The sequence below is a fragment of the Eptatretus burgeri genome, chromosome 10, assembly GCF_056783735.1.
Source record: "Eptatretus burgeri isolate ZD-2024b chromosome 10, Ebu_testis_v1, whole genome shotgun sequence".
Lineage (NCBI taxonomy): Eukaryota > Metazoa > Chordata > Myxini > Myxiniformes > Myxinidae > Eptatretus > Eptatretus burgeri.
Genome location: NC_140970.1, coordinates 60,394,415 through 60,410,945, shown reverse-complemented (window position 1 = coordinate 60,410,945; position 16,531 = coordinate 60,394,415). Strand labels below are relative to the sequence as shown.

The following is a 16,531-nucleotide window of genomic DNA, read 5'->3' as shown; positions in this document are numbered from 1 at the left end:
TTGTTGTCACTTCGTCGAGACCAAGAAACACAGAAACCAACGTGATTACAGATCATATCACCACTTTAGCTCGTGGTCGTCATTTAATCAGCCACCTGAGAACCACCTCTTCCGGTTATTGTTGTTGTTGTTGTTGTACTGCGACACGTCGGTGCAGTGGAGTTACAGAGTTACAAAGTGTACAGTATACAAAAGTATCCAAACACAACACAAACCATTATCACTACAGTTTTTGGTTCTTAAATGTATTTTAAGAAACATCTTCAAATTCCAAAAGCGAAGGGACAGATGACGCACCATGAGTTATCGCGAGAGTTTGCGCGGTTCTTCTTCCTTTTTTGGGCCTCACACGGTAATGTTGGTGCCGTTTGGAATTTGCTTGTGTTTTGTTGAAATCCGTCTCCATCCGTCGCACGTTGGCCCTTTTTTGATGTATTGTGCGCCACTTTACGCGTAATATTCTTGTTATTTTCAATGGTGTGGCACATTGTCACGTGTTTTTACTTCGGATTATTGAATGTGTGGATGTTCGTATGAGTTTGGCCGAGTGAGGTAGTTGAGTACTCCAGTTGATTGGTTTAAAAAAAAAAAAAATTTTTTTACAACGAATAATCTCTTGGTTTAAGCTTTTGTTTTCGCGTTTGGTTAATTGTGGAAATCCTTTCATGGTGTCTGCGAATGTGTCCAAACCATGTGAGTTCCCTTTCCAGGAACGTCGACTCATGAGGAGGAGGAGGTCGTTGGGCCCATCAAGCCTGTGTGTTAGTATTGGCCCCCATGTAGTTGGTTGTCGGTGGTCTATCTTTTTTAATACTGAGCGTGAAGCAGTGAAGCAGCACGTGCCATTAAAAATGTTAAGGCTTTTTAAAATTAATATGGAATAGGCAAAGCTTAGAAGCGAACGTAGAATTCTTCTTGCATTCGCTTCTGACTTTACCTATAACGTGTTCACAACTGTATACTTGCCAACTATACCGTGGTACGTGTAAGCGCCGCACAGCTGATTTTGACGCAATTTCCGGTTACTTCTGCCTGGATTCGGGATCAGCGATCAAATAAGGCCAAAAAAAAAAAAATGTTGCATTGGCGTAACCCGCCCGACCCTACGTTTTTTTTTTTTTTTATTTTTTTTATTTTTTTTTTTTTCTATCGAAAAATTTTGCCGACCCTATTTTATTGCTATTTTTGTTGTTTTGCTATCGTTTTCAAGTATCTTGTTGATTGCGATCGCAAAAACCCGGAAGTGTTTCGGACAGAACCCGCGACAAAAAGGGTGGTACTCGAGCCGGGGGAGATTTTGGGAGGGATTTATTAGGAAAAAAAAAAAAAAAAGATCCCGACCGAACTACCCTATTTTTCAGTGACCCGTTACGCCAATGCAACATTTTTTTTTTTTTTGGCCTAATGTAAATCACGATTAAAAATTATTTTTTGATCATGCGGGAGATATCTTTATCAAAATTAACTTTGGAAAAAAGATAATTGAATAAATAAATAAACAATCACTTCTGGTCAAGAATAAAATAAAATATAAGTTCCGGAAAGAGTTTCAAAATCACTCCCGATAATGTTCAATACAAAATAAACATTTCCTGTCATGAAAAAAATCACTTTCGGAAGTATAACATTAACTTTAGGAAAAATAAATAAACACTTCCGGTCATGATCTCCTGGCATGCATCATTCCCCATGACAAAAACCGGAAACAAAAAAAACGCATAAGCAAAAGGGTCATAGCCAACCACACGTATTCACAATTGCCAGGGTATTGTGTTTTTGTTGTTTCCTATTCTCTCATGTGCACGCGTTAAGTAATATTCACAAGATAGAAATAAAACCCAATCGTGTTTATACACCGCACAGCGTTTAAAAACAACCGGAAGCAAAAGGTCATATCCATCGTCAGATTCCAAATAGCCAGGGGTATTGTGTTGTTGTTTCCTATTCTCTCATGTGCACGCGTTAAGTATGAAGCTCACTGCGTTCACTATTATTAAAATTTTATTATATTATTCAATTATGTTTCCGGGTTGTCCGTCTGTCCGGGTTTTCGTTTACGCGATAACTCAAGAAGCAAATTGTAGAATTTCATCAAACTTGGTTAAAAGGTAAAGTAAGATGGGGCAATTAAGTGTTTAGATTTTGGGCCAGATGTGATAAAGGTCAAAGGTCAAATTCTGAAATTTTACTGTTTATGCCTGAACTCAAATATTGGACAGAATTTCATCAAACTTGGTACAAAGATAAAGTTAGACGGGGCAATTAACTGATTAGATTTTGGTCCAGATATGATAAAGGCCAAGGGTCAAATATGTCAATACTCAAGTGTTTGTGCGGGAGAGCGGAGGCATACCCGTAGTCGACTGTGCGCAGTCTAACTACTCTAGTTATTTTTTTTTTTTTAATTCGAGGAAGGAACTACGGATGAAGGAAGATGTGATTCGTAGGTTGAGGCAGCAAAAAATAATTAAATGTCGGGAAAAGTGAAAATTGATTGTGTGTGTGAAGATTTACTGGGAATTGCACCAACGTCAAGAGTTTTTGATTGATAAAAATGGAAGGAGACGTGACTGAGTGAGACTTGTTTTAATGAGTGGAGGAGTTGGAGTGCAGGACAAGAAGGCTACAAGATATCCAGGTGTGATAGGATGGGGTGAAGGTAGCTATGTGGGTAAAAGACAACATTGTGTCCAGAGTAAAGAATGACATTGATATGAAGGATTGTGTGTGGATAGTTTCAAAATTTGGAAGAATAGTAAGATCCTGGTATGAGAGTGAGTGAGTGAGTGAGTGAGTGAGTTAATGAAGAATTCAGAAATTCCTGGTGGAACGGGTAAAGAAAAACAAAAAAAAAAAACACACACTCACTTTTTTTTCATATTTATTTAAGAAGTGATCACAATATGGTGGAGGTGGATGCTTGAAAGAATGGGTAAGTTGAGTACGGGGTCTGCATCGTATAAACGGGAAACTGTGTTGGGTGCACTTTAGGTGTATTCCAATGAGGTGCAGAGGCAGAAAGACCAGGGCAGGTGAGCAGGAAGGTATGCAGTGTAATTAAGGGTAAGCAGAGGGCATTGATCAAGTACAAGATAACAGGAGTAGAGTATGACACATCGGTAGAGGAAGAAACTGATGAGTTAAGAAAATAACTTGGCAAGCAAATGGGGGTATGAAAAGGACATGGCCAAGAATATTATACTTAACAAGATGTTCTTCAAGTACATGTTTAAGTGAAAAAGGATAAGGAGTGCGGGCTCATTGAGGAATAGCGCAGGATAATTTGTGGATGATGAGAGTGAGATGGCTGGATTATTATCTGTCACTGAAGGTGAAGGAGGTTGTGTATTCACCTCTGTCTCTCTGTCCATTGAGAGTTTAGGTATAAACGAATACATAGCACAATATCTCAAAAAGTTGTTGATGGGTTTGGATGAAACTTGGTGGATAGGTGAGGTGTGTGACCACGACAAATTGATTCGATTTTGGTGAAGATCCGAATCTGGATACGAGAATTATTTAATTATCAAAGTGATTCTTCACCATTGAGAGATAGGGCCAAAAACGATATGGTACTGTATAGCATGATATTTCAAAAATGTATTGGGCCCAATGTGTTCTCATGGATCAGGCATGACGTGGCGGAGGTATGCACTCTACTGAGTGCTTCTTCTTGTTTATTTATTTGTATGCAGCCTGCAGCTGCTTGGCTGCATCATTTTTTTGGGGATACAGCTGCTTGGCTGCATCATTTTTTGGGGGACACAGCTGCTGATGTGATGGGACCAGCTGGGAGTAACGGACACTGATGGGACCAGCGGCTACAGTTTCAGAGTAAAGAATAGGGGAGTTCGGATGGTATTAAGGCAGTACTTAGATATTGGCATGATTGTACAGGCTTGATGGACCTATTGGCCTCCTTGTGCATTGAAATTCTGCGTTAATCCTTGTATTCCAGGGCAAACTGGATGAAGCTGAGTGGTTGAAGGAGACAGGATCTTCAAATCGCATTTTAATTTTTTTTTCGCTGCATCAGTTTTGCTTGTAAAAACAATATTAAGGTTACAGAATGTACCGTGACTGGCTGGAATGCTTCTGGTCTGAAGAATATTGCAAAAAATATATTATTATTTTTATTATTATTTCTTCCTCTTGGAAAAAAAAAAATCATTGACAGGGTGGTGCCGCGGTGGCACACGAACTTTTTTGTTGTTAATTCTTGGTTTGATTCCCAACCCAACTATAAGCTCTCGGATTGGCAGCTTCACAGGCAGAGTATTTCATCTCGAAGTGCACCATCACTCAGATGGATGTTAAGCTGGGTTTCCTGTTGGTGATGGCAGCATTAGTTGTCGGACGTCAAAGGTCCCACGGTGTTCTTTGTAAAGAGTGGGTGAGTTATCGCCGGCACCATGAACAAATCAGAGTGTTCATAGAACACCTTACCTTCAAAAAATGACATTTGAAGGGTGGAACTTCTTGCTTTGCCTTTCCGTGCGCAATTTGTTTCCTACAAAGCCGCCATTTGTCTGAATCTCGATATTCCCCAATGCTGAGACTGTGAGTGCCAAATTTGATTTGTGAAGATTGTGTAAAATTGTGTCGTATTTTGTCCAAGTACTGACTGTTAAATTTGAGGTTTTTTTGAAAGTGCCAAGAAAGCAATTTGTGTTCAACATTGTTCAAGTATAAAATCATTTGAAATAAAATGAAGGTTTTTTTTTTTTAAGCTCCAGAATTTTTTTTTTTTTTTTTTTTGGATGTTTCTTGCCTTTGATGCAGCATCTTGTACACCACCTGAACACATTACATGATTTCTTCATGCCCGTTGTTTTTGGCTTTGTGACATCCTTAAAGACAGAAAGTTTCCAGTTTGGAATGATTTTCAATGTTGTTTGACTGCCAGGTGGACAGGCGAAAACCTTTATGCCTTATTACTCTGTACGCTGCTCGTTTTTTAGCTCGCCTGTTCGAAGAACAGAGAGCTATAGCGATACCCCTGGCGTGAGCGTGAGCGTGAAAATGTTAAAGTTTTTGTCAGGTCAGGTATGGGAGCATGTGCCAGAACAGCGCGTCGCTGCGTCCACTTTCCGCTGGTACTCCAGGAGCCTCCGTCTGGCCATCCCCCAGGCAGATGCCAGGCCCATCCCCATCTCCTTCAGATGATGGTCAACCTGCTGCAACCACGAGGCACGTGGTCGGCCCACTGGCCTCCTCCACTCACGAGACTCCCCCGCTGAGAGAATCTGGTGAGCAGGATCAGCGTCAGGAAAACAAGCCACATGTCCATACAGCCGCAACTGACGCTCAGGAACTATGCAGGTAACAGATCTCATCTGGGTCTCTCTCAGCAACCGCTCGTTGGACACAAAATCCGACCAGCGATAGCCAAGGATTCTCCGAAGAGACCTGGTACCAAAGGAATTAAGTCTCCGTCTCAGATCCTTGGTCAGAGTCCAAGTCTCGCATCCATAGAGCAAGACTGGAAGTACCAAGGACCTGAAGACTCGGACTTTCGTCCTCCCACACAGGTACCGGCAGCGCCACACCCCATGATCCAGTGAATCCATGACTCCCCAGGCCCGACCCAGACGTCTGTTGACCTCTGACTCACAGCCAGCAGAGACATGAATATCACTGCCAAGGTCAGTGAATCTCTCCACGACCTCAACATCCTCACCACAAACAGACACAGACAGGACAGCAGCATCCAAGATGTCACCGAAAGCCTGGATCTTAGTTTTGACCCAAGAAACCCATAATCCCAGCGGCTCCGACTGCTCATTCAGCACCTCAAGGGCCCCCAAAAGGATATCTAAAGTCTCCGCAAAGATGACTGCATCATCTGCAAAATCAAGGTCCGAGATCTTGACATTCTCAAACGATGCACCGCAGCGTGATCTCTCCGACATCCTCCCTAAAATCCAGTCCATACAAGTGCTGAAAAGTGTGCGGGCCAGTACACACCCCTGAAGAACTCCAGTAACAACTGGAAATAAGTCAGAGATGGTACCACCACACTTCACAGCACTCTCAGTACCAGAGTAGAGTTCAGACATCAGATGGATCAGTTTTGGTGGCACCCCACGAAGACCAAGAATCTTCCAGAGGACATCCCGATTCACTGAATCGAACGCTTTACAGAGATCAACATAGGCTGCAAGCAGCCCCTGCCGAAACTCTCGTCTGCGTTCGGTGAGGACACGAAGAGCAAGGATACGGTCAATCGTTGACCTCTTTGGTGTAAAGCCTGACTGCTCTGGACGCTAATGCTCAAGCAGATGGTGGCGAACCCGATCAAGAATTATCCGAGCAAAGACCTTGCCCAGCACTGAGAGCAGCGTCACCACTCGGTAGTTGTTGCAATCTTGGCGATCACCCTTCCCTTTCCAGAGAGGAACAACAAGGCCCCTCTTCCAATCAGGTGGGATGATGCCTGTGTTCCAGGCAGAGCACAAAACTGCATGCAACAACACGAGTGCAGCATTTCCACCAGCCTTGAAGTTCAGCATGGATGCCACAGATCCCTGGAGCTTTGCCCCGTTTCAACTGGTTCACCGCAGCCCGTGTTTCCACAAGCGAAGGTGGACCACAGTTGATTTGAGGGTCAGCAACAGGGATTGTAACACCCTTGACGTCCAACTCGACAGCTGGGGGATCAGCCTGGTACAACCGCTCAAAGTAACCGGCCCCGCGGGCCTTCACTTCAGACTCCTCTGTCAAGAGCCTACCACTCTCTGCTCTCACTGCAGTGCTCCGAGGGATGGGCTTGGAAGAACGCAATGCGCGAATTCCCCTGTAAGCTGGATGAGAATCACCTGTCCACAGGTGATGCTCTACCCCCTCACAGATTCCTCGCACATAGGCCTCCTTGTCCACCCTCAGTGCACGTACAGCTTTACGCCTCAGCTCCCTGAACAGCTCAGCTCTGCCATTCAGCCTGGCCCTGCGACTCTGGTCAATGGTATCCAGTGTCCCTTGAGAGACAAAATTCTTCTTTGCCCTGCTGTGAGTTCCAAGACATCCACCGGCAACATCAAGGATGGTGGTCTTGAAGGCACTCCACAACTCTTCAGGACCCCCCAAAGCAACCAGACCCCCCAAGTGTCCACTCAGCCTGTTCGCAAACTCCTCAGCTACTCTCTCATCCCTGAGCTTGCCAACATCCAGCCTTGGCTGGGATGATATCTTTCTCCAGGATTAAAGGTGCAGCTTTACAGTTGCTACAACAAGCCTGTGGTCTGTATTGATGAACTGAGCACTCCGGTAGACCCTGCAGTTCTGGATCATCCTCCAGCGACCGTCAATGAGGACATGGTCAATCTCCTTTGCCGCACCGCTAGCGTTGGAATACCAAGTCCAGCGATGAGCTTGTGGGCGCTGAAACCATGAACCAGCCACCCTAAGTCCATGACTTCTTGCAAAGTCAAGGAACTTTGTGCTATTCTGGTTCATAGTTCCTGACCCTTGGGGACCAACACACATCTCATAACCATCCCTATCAGTTCCAGTCGATGCATTGAAATCCCCCAAAACTAGAAGTGTATCTCGTCTGGAGCACTGATCAACCACTGACTCTAGCGTGGCATAGAATGCATCCTTCACGGTGAGATCACTCGACTCAGTCGGAGCATAAACAGAGACCAGGGAAATGACACCTCAGGAGTGACGAATCCTTAATCATAATACGCTCGTTGACCGGTGTTACCTCAATCATCATTGGGGTCAGCTTATTGGACACAGCTACAGCAACTCCTTGGGTATGGTAACCATCAGAGCGACCAGACCAATAGTAGGTGTAACCACCCACCATTATCTCGCCGCAATCCGGTCTCCGAACCTCAGAGAGCTGCAATCCCGATGTCCAAACGCTTGAGCTCAGATGATAACAGAGACAGGTGATCATCCTCTCTTCGGGAAAGGACATTCCAGGCACCCACCCGAAGGGACCGCCTCAGGTTAACCCAAGGAGACCGCCGTCTGGTGGACGACACCTCAGCACCACTCCGACACACTCTCTCGCAATCTGACCCAGAGATGTTACCCCGTGGTTTCCCTCCTATCATCAAAGATTGGGGGTCCCGAAGGCTTTGTCCCAATTCCGTCATTCGGTGAGCTGCCCTGCGAAGGGAAGCTGCACAGGAGGTACTCCCACGGAGTGGGTTTTCAGATTTTTTTTGCGTTTTTTGTGTTTTGCAGAATGAAGGGTTTTACGGTGGCCGGAGTGCAAATCCTGCCACCAACCTTCTAATAAACAACAAAGTTGTTTGCCCAACAAAGTTTTTTTTGGTGCAAGTTATTTCCTTTCTAATGTTTTTATCTACCACACTATTTTTACTGATTACAATATACATTTGCTTTTAAATGATTGGGATCAGATTTCACTGCAATATTTTATTAAAAATATTATTCGACTATTCTTTTATAAACAGGCGAGCATTGGGTGGCTTTGACACCACTCTGGTTGTTTGTGCTATCGAGATGCACGTGCAGTGTGTAATCCCGCCTGGTTGGCCACAGTCGCTCACCACTATCTCAACATGTCACCTGATGTTGCAGTGGGATGATCGCCTTGAACCTCTTCAGTTGAACACTTTGGAGACCAATGCTCCACCGCTGATTAGTCAAACCGTTTGTAAATTGCATTGAAGATTCTAGTTTTTATCCCCCGCCGCGTGGCGTAAGGGGGATATTGTTGTCACCCGGGGATAGGGGGGTTATTGGGGGATATTGTTGTCCGTCCGTCCATCCATCCGTCTGGCTGGGCGTCAACATTTATTTCAATGGCGGGGGATTCCCCATCTCTGGTATATTTTTTGATGTTGTTGAGTCCCATAAAGCTGATGAGCTCTCTGTCTGAAACAAAATGAGGATGTTTTTGGCCACAGGACTACAATAGCTTTGGTATGATTTTGATTTGATTTAAAAGTGGGCTGTTTGTTCCTTCCTAAATTATAATAATGATCGTTTTTCTGTTGCAGGCTGCTAAGCTGCCAATATGAAAACTATTCGTAGCAGCCAGACCGTGATGATCCCAAGTAATGGTGAGCCGATTCTTTGTTGCTGTTCTTTCTTCCTTCATCATTTTCTACGTGTGCTGATACTTTCCCACTCCGCTATTCGCAGTTTATAAAATGCAACCTACTTCGATATTAGTGAGTTTTTTTATATATATATATATATATATATATATATATATATATATATATATATATATATATATATATATATATATATACACACACACACACACACAGTGGGGAGAGCAAGTATTTGATACACTGCCGATATTTCAGGTTTTCCCACTTACAAAGCACGTAGAGGTCTGTAATTTTTATCATAGGTACACTTCAACCGTGAAAGATGGAATCTAAAACAAAAATCCTGAAAATCACATTGTATGATTTTTAAATAATTAATTTCATTTTATTGCATGAAATAAGTATTTGATCACCTACCAACCAGTAAGAATTCCGGCTCTCACAGGCCTGTTAGTTTTGTCTTTAAGAAGCCCTCCCATTCTCCACTCATTACCTGCATTAACTACACCTGTTTGAAGTCGTTATCTGCATAATAGACAGCTGTCCACACTCCATCAATCAGACTCCAACCTCTCCACAATGGGCAAGATCAGAGAGCTGTCGAAGGACATCAGGGACAAAATTGTAGACTTGCACAAGGCTGGGATGGGCTACAGGACAATAGGCAAGCAGCTTGGTGAAAAGGCAACAACTGTTGGCGCAATTATTAGAAAATGGAAGAAGTTCAAGATAACAGTCAATCTCCCTCGGTCTGGGGCTTCATGCAAGATGTAACCTCATGGAGCCTCAATTATCATGAGAAAGGTGAGGGATCAGCCCAGAACTACACGGCAGGACCTGGTCAATGACCTGAAGAGAGCTGGAACCACAGTATCAAAGAAAACCATAAGTAACACACTACGCCGTCATGGATTAAAATCATGCAGCGCATGCAAGGTCCCTCTGCTCAAGCCAGCGCATGCCCAGGCCCGTCTGAAGTTTGCCAATGACCATCTGGATGATCCAGAGGAGGAATGGGAGAAGGTCATGTGGTCTGATGAGACCAAAATAGAGCTTTTTGGTTTAAACTCCACTCGCCGTGTTTGGAGGAAGAAGAAGGATGAGTACAACCCCAAGAACACCATCCCAACCGTGAAGCATGGAGGTGGAAACATCCTTCTTTGGGGATGCTTTTCTGCAAAGGGGACAGGACGACTGCGCCGTATTGAGGGGAGGATGGATGGAGACATGTATCGCAAGATCTTGGCCAACAACCTCCTTCCCTCAACAAGGGCATTGAAGATGGGGCGTGGCTGGGTCTTCCAGCATGACAACGACCCGAAACACACAGCCAGGGCAACTAAGGAGTGGCTCCGTAAGAAGCATCTCAAGGTCCTGGAGTGGCCTCGCCAGTCTCCAGACCTGAACCCAATAGAAAACCTTTGGAGGGAGCTGAAAGTCTGTGTTGCCCAGCGACAGCCCTGAAACCTGAAGGATCTGGAGAAGATCTGTATGGAGGAGTGGGCCAAAATCCCTGCTGCAGTCTGTGCAAACATCGTTAAGAACTACAGGAAACGTCTGATCTCTGTAATTGCAAACAAAGGTTTCTGTACCAAATATTAAGTTCTGTTTTTCTGATGTATCAAATTACTTATTTCATGCTATATAATGCAAATTAATTATTTCAAAATCATACAATGTGATTTTCAGGATTTTTGTTTTAAATTCCGTCTTTCACAGTTGAAGTGTACCTATGATAAAAATTACAGACCTCTACGTGCTTTGTAAGTGGGAAAACCTGCAAAATCAGCAGTGTATCAAATACTTGTTCTCCCCACTATACATATATATATATATATATATATATATATATATATATATATATATATATATATATATATATATATATATATTTCCTGTTTGCCATGGGTGTATTTGCAGTTTTTTTTTTATGGGGTTTTTGATTTTCTTTCATGAATCACGAACTGCTGGGAACCTATACCCCCCACCCCTTTTATTTCCCCCACTGAACCAATGCCCTGATGTTCGTAGATTCGACATTTGTGGCATTTTTTTTTCAGTAACTCGTCCTCCCGCAAAAAGCGGGAACCGACAGTATATACCAGGGTGTCAATAAATGATTAACTTCTTCAAAACGTTATTAACCAAAACACAGTTATAAAACAAAAAATTAACTTGGAAATTGAAAACCAAATCATGGAGAAATGAAACTCATGATGCATTAATGTGCTTTTCGTTGAGGTGTTCGATGTGAGCACACACACACACACACACACACACACACACACACACACACACACACACACACACACACACACACACACACACACACACACACACACACACACACACACACACACACACACACACACACACACACACACACACACACACACACACACACACACACACTGCATTGACACGAATTGTGAAGTTTTCAATGCCGTGTCTGCAAGTTTTAATGGTTACTGTCTGCACATAAGCCTCAGCTGCCTTCAGATCAGTTTCAGATTTGTGGTGTTCCTTGTAGACGTTATCCTTCCAAGCTCCCCAGAGGAAAAAATCTAGCGGATTGAGGTCAGGACTGTGTGGAGACCATTCATTTTCCAAATGCAAACTGAGAACTCGTCCAAATTTTTGACGCAGAAAGGCAGTTGTTTCGTTGGCTGTATGCGGGCTAGCACCATCTTGCATGAACCACTGTCTCTGGAGGTCTGCAGTGCTCATCGATTGTTTCAAGTCTTTGTAAAATGCGTTGACAATCAACCGGTATCGTTCTTGATTGATGGTAACCGTTCTTCCGTTTTTGTCTTCAAACCACTGTGGCCCAAACACGCCTCTATGGCTGACAACCACAAAATCAGCGACTTTCCGACCCTTAAGTGACTTCTCTTCAACCTCATCTGGGCGTTGACTGCCCTAGAAAATGTTGTGTGAATTGACAGCACCATTGACGTGAAAGTGTGACTCATCGCTGAACCACACATCGCGAATCCAGTTTGGGTTTGCCTCCATCTTCTGTTGCAGCATCTCACACACAGCGACTTGTGCTGCTTTATCCCCATCGGTCAATTTATGGGCTGTCGTGATGTGGTAAGGAAAGAGGTTTAAATCTTGTTTCATTATTCTTCTGAGAGTGCTGGGAGTGAGTCCCAGTTCAGCCGTTCTTTGTCGATGCGATTTCTTTGGACTTTGCATGACTCGTTCCATGTTTCCTTCACACCGTACACTTCTTGGGCGACCGGACCTTCCCTTGTTAATGTTGAGAAACGTCCCTTCACTTTTGAACTTTTTCACAAGTTTCCAAATGGCTGGCTTGCTTGACTTTTTTTTTTCTGGGATGTACTCCATATTCAGGACAGAACCTCGTCTGGATGGAAGCAATTTATTTGGTCTCAAAATACCACTTGACAATGTTTACTCCTTAGAAAACGTCTTTTTATTTTTTTGTTATCCATAGAATACTTTAGTTATGCTTGAATGACCTGGGTCGGCTTTCGGGGTTAAAATAAGTTGAAGCCAGTTGGGGGTGGGGGGACCCTAATTTCTCAATGTAAACGTGTATTGTATTCTGCTGCTTGGTGGGAGAGATCTTTGAGCATGACCACCGAGGCCCTTGTTGGTGTCTCTCAGTGGCCTGTTTGTATCCCTTGGTGGTTAAATCTGCCCGCTTTAGCCAAAGTTCCTGAAAATCCCTGTGCGCAAATTAGCAGGAGTCCTGAGGACTGTATAACCGCATTCGTATGTGTCAATCTTTAAATTGCATGTGCCTCTACATCATTTGTATGCATCACAAGTCAATCGACTTTTCCATTCCTGCCATTTATGGGACTTCTTGCAATGGAATTGAGCACTTTACTCGGCACGTGCAGTGCTGGGCACGTTCTCCTGTTGGTCAACTGTCCAAGGATAAATCTAAGACGTTACTTCACCTTTTCCTCTCACCATGCCTCCCATGCCACTTTTCCTGTTTTTTGGCATATTTATGATGCAATTACTTAATTTGTGGGCAGATGGGAAAAAATGATGAGAACTTTTGAAATACTTTGCAGTGGATGTTCGACTCCGTGGCCGTATTGTGAAGGTGAAAGGGCCACGTGGTGAGCTGACGAGGAGGTTCCACCACTGCAACCTTGAAATGACTCTTGTGAAGAATAAAAGGGTCAGTTGAATGGTGGTTTATTTTTATTTTTTTCCAATGCAATTGATGAAGATGAATTGCACCTTATCCCACTGGCATCGGCTCGTGTCACACAAATTAAAAATATTTCTTTAAGATATATTACTTGCTTCCAAAAGCAGGAGTCTATTATCGAGCTGCAGCAGGTCCTCTTCAGCTTGTGTTTACTGCCTGCAAGATAAAGGTACATGGATATAGTTCCTTTCCCCTGATTGCCATGGGGTTTGAGTTCCACCATCCATGTACATTGTTCAGTGTGTGTGTGTGTGTGTGTGTGTGTGTGTGTGTGTGTGTGTGATATCACATCACACACATCCACTATATGCCCAAAAGTTTGTGGACACCCCTTTTTATTGGTGGGTTCGGCTATTTAAGCTGCATGCGTTACTGACAAGTGTATAAAAATCAAGCACACAGCCATACAATCTCCATAGACAAACATTGGCAGTAGAATGGGCCGTACTGAAGAGTTCAGCGACTTTGAACATGGCACCGTCAAAGGATACCACCTTTTCAACAAGTCAGTTCATCAAATTTCTGTCCTTCCAGAGCTGCCTCAGTCAACTAAGTGCTGTTATAGTGAAGTGGAAACGTCTCGGAGCAACAGCTCAACTGCGAAGTGGTGCCCACAGAACGGGACCGCTGAAGTGCGTAGCGTGGAAAAATCGTCAGTCGTCGGTTGCAACACTCACTACCGAGTATCATACTGACTCGATGCAACGTCAGCACAAGCACTGTTTGTCAAGAGCTTCATGAAATGGATTTACATGGCCGAGCAGCCGCACACAATCCTCAGATCACCATGCGCAATGCCAAGCATTGGCTGGAGTGGTGTAAAGCTCACCGCCATTGGACTAAGGAGCAATGGAAACGTGTTCTCTGGAGTGATGAATTGCGCTTCGCCATCTGGCAGTCCAACGGACGATTCTCGGTTTGGCGGATGCCAGGAGAATGCTACCTGTCTGAATGCATAGTGGCAACTATAAAGTTTGGTGGAGGGGGATTAATGGTCTGGGGTTGTTTTTAATGGTTTTGGCTCAGCCCCTTGGTTCCAGTTTTGGGAAATCTTAACGCTACAGCATACAATGATATTCTAGACGATTCTGTGTTTCCAACTTTGCGGCAACAGTTTGGGGAAGGCCCTTTCCTATTTCAGCATGACAATGCCCCCGTGCACAAAGTGAGGTCCATACAGACATGGTTTGTCGAGATCGGTGTGGAATCGCTTGACTGGCCTGCACAAAGCCCTGACCTCAAACCCATCGAACATCTTTGGGATGAATTGGAACGCCAACTGCAAGCCAGACCTAATCACCCAACATTAGTGCCCGACCTCATTAATGCTCTTGTGGCTGAATGGAAGCAAATCCCTGCAGCTATGTTCCATCATCTCATGGAAAGCCTTCCCAGAAGAGTGGAGGCTGTTATCCCAGCAAAGGGGGGAACCAACTCCATATTAATGCCCATGATTTTGGAATGAGATGTTGAACGAGTAGCGGTCCACATACTTTTGGTCATTTGGTGTATTTTCCATTTTGAAAAGTTGCAATTTTCTACCTTGAATGTTGAATCTTCGGATTTGCTCAGTCAATGACCAAAGAATGAGTTTTTATGCCTTTCTGTACCATTATTCTTGTGGTTGTCGGTTGTCGTCCTTTTGTGCCGCTGTCGAAGAAATTTCTGAACCTTCTGTACAATTAGAACATTTATTCAACACACAAACGCTTTAATATGCGCATCGGAGATTCTGGACAAACAAACTCATCCAGATCTCTCAAATACAAATGGAGAATCTTTGTCTTTATATCGTTTTTGGTAAGAGTTTTTTAAAAATCATTTCCAGCACTGGTGTCAGCTTGTCTGGTCTTGACATCTTCCAGGTGAAGCTTATCTTCAGTCTTCTTTGACAGCTTCAGCCTGACCTGGTTGAATGGTTGTAACACATTTCAAATCCAGGCATGTTAATCCTCTCCCAGTACAGAAAAACGCACAGAATGCTAGAATGACGTCAAACGCCAAATCTAATGGGCATTAAAAATATGTTTCCATGTATGTAGGTTAAAAGTCTGTCTGCTTCTCCCAAAACTGGGAAGATGTGTTATCTTGAAGCTACGAGAACTTGGTGAATACATCTGGACACCTTAAATCCACATTCCAACTTGTTAGGGTCTTTAAAGGTCCCATGACACCCAAAAGTACTGAAATTTCATATATGTGTATATATATATATATATATATATATATATATATATATATATATATATATATATATATATATATATATATATATATATATATATATATATATATATATATATATATATATATATATATATATATATATATCTTCTTCTTCCTCTTTCGGCTGCTCCCGTTAGGGGTCGCCACAGCGGATCATCCATATGATCCACATCGTGATTTGGCATATGTTTTACGCCGGATGCCCTTCCTGACGCAACCCTGGTCGCCTCTTGCGACACAGGGATATGGTACACCTATTTCAACCGGGGTATTCACCGGGCTCAGTTCACTGGTACTCATTTCGCCGACCTCGGAAGGATGACAGGCTGAGTCAACCCCCTGGTGTATTAATTCAGTGGCCCAACGGGGCTTGAACTCAGGACCTTTTGGATCCCAAGCTGCTGCCCTAACCACTGCGCCAACACTAGGTATATATATGTATATATATATATATATATATATATATATATATATATATATATATATATATATATATACAGGAATATATATATATATATATATATATATATATATATATATATATATATATATATATACATATATATAGATACATATATATATATATATATATACATATATATATATTGTTGTGGTTACCAGATTCGCAAACCACCATTCAGGTCCCTTAGGTGAGGTATCTCGGTAAGTGCATGTGTAGTTAGGCCCAAACCCGTTGTCTAGTGGGAATACATGTCATTTATACGTGCTGCGACTCTTCAGGATAGCCGTTTTTCTTTTACTATCTTTATTTTGGACCAATCGCCACCATCACAACCACAACAACAACCACCAACCACAACGCCGCTTCACCACAACCGCCATGACCTTTACCGTCGCAACTCGCCACCATCGCATCACCGTCATCTCGCGCCACTCATGGGCACCGATGCTGGACTCGTGTAGGGCGCACGTTGAACAGCGTGTACAAAATCACGGATTTTCTGCTTCAAAAACGGATCCAAAACGACACACGCCCACTTTTTGCCGTCCAATCGGTGAGCGAGGGGCGAATTGGCCCCGCCCCCAGGGCGATCGATATATGCAAATT

General features: G+C 43.4%; 1 protein-coding gene across 4 annotated transcripts in view; it reads left to right on the top strand.

The window, feature by feature from the left end:
• Positions 1–261: 261 nt before the first annotated feature.
• Positions 262–16,531, top strand: part of RPL9 (ribosomal protein L9) — a 50,823-nt gene continuing 34,553 nt past the window's right edge. The window contains exons 1-3 of one of the 4 annotated variants that reach the window (XM_085898600.1): positions 262–352; positions 8,982–9,044; positions 13,094–13,203. In XM_085898600.1, coding sequence (XP_085754726.1) covers positions 8,999–9,044; positions 13,094–13,203 — 156 coding nt within the window. In that variant the 5' untranslated portion in view covers positions 262–352; positions 8,982–8,998. The remainder of the gene's footprint in view (positions 353–8,981; positions 9,045–13,093; positions 13,204–16,531) is intronic. The other 3 variants (XM_085898598.1, XM_085898601.1, XM_085898599.1) reach the window with 3 other exon arrangements.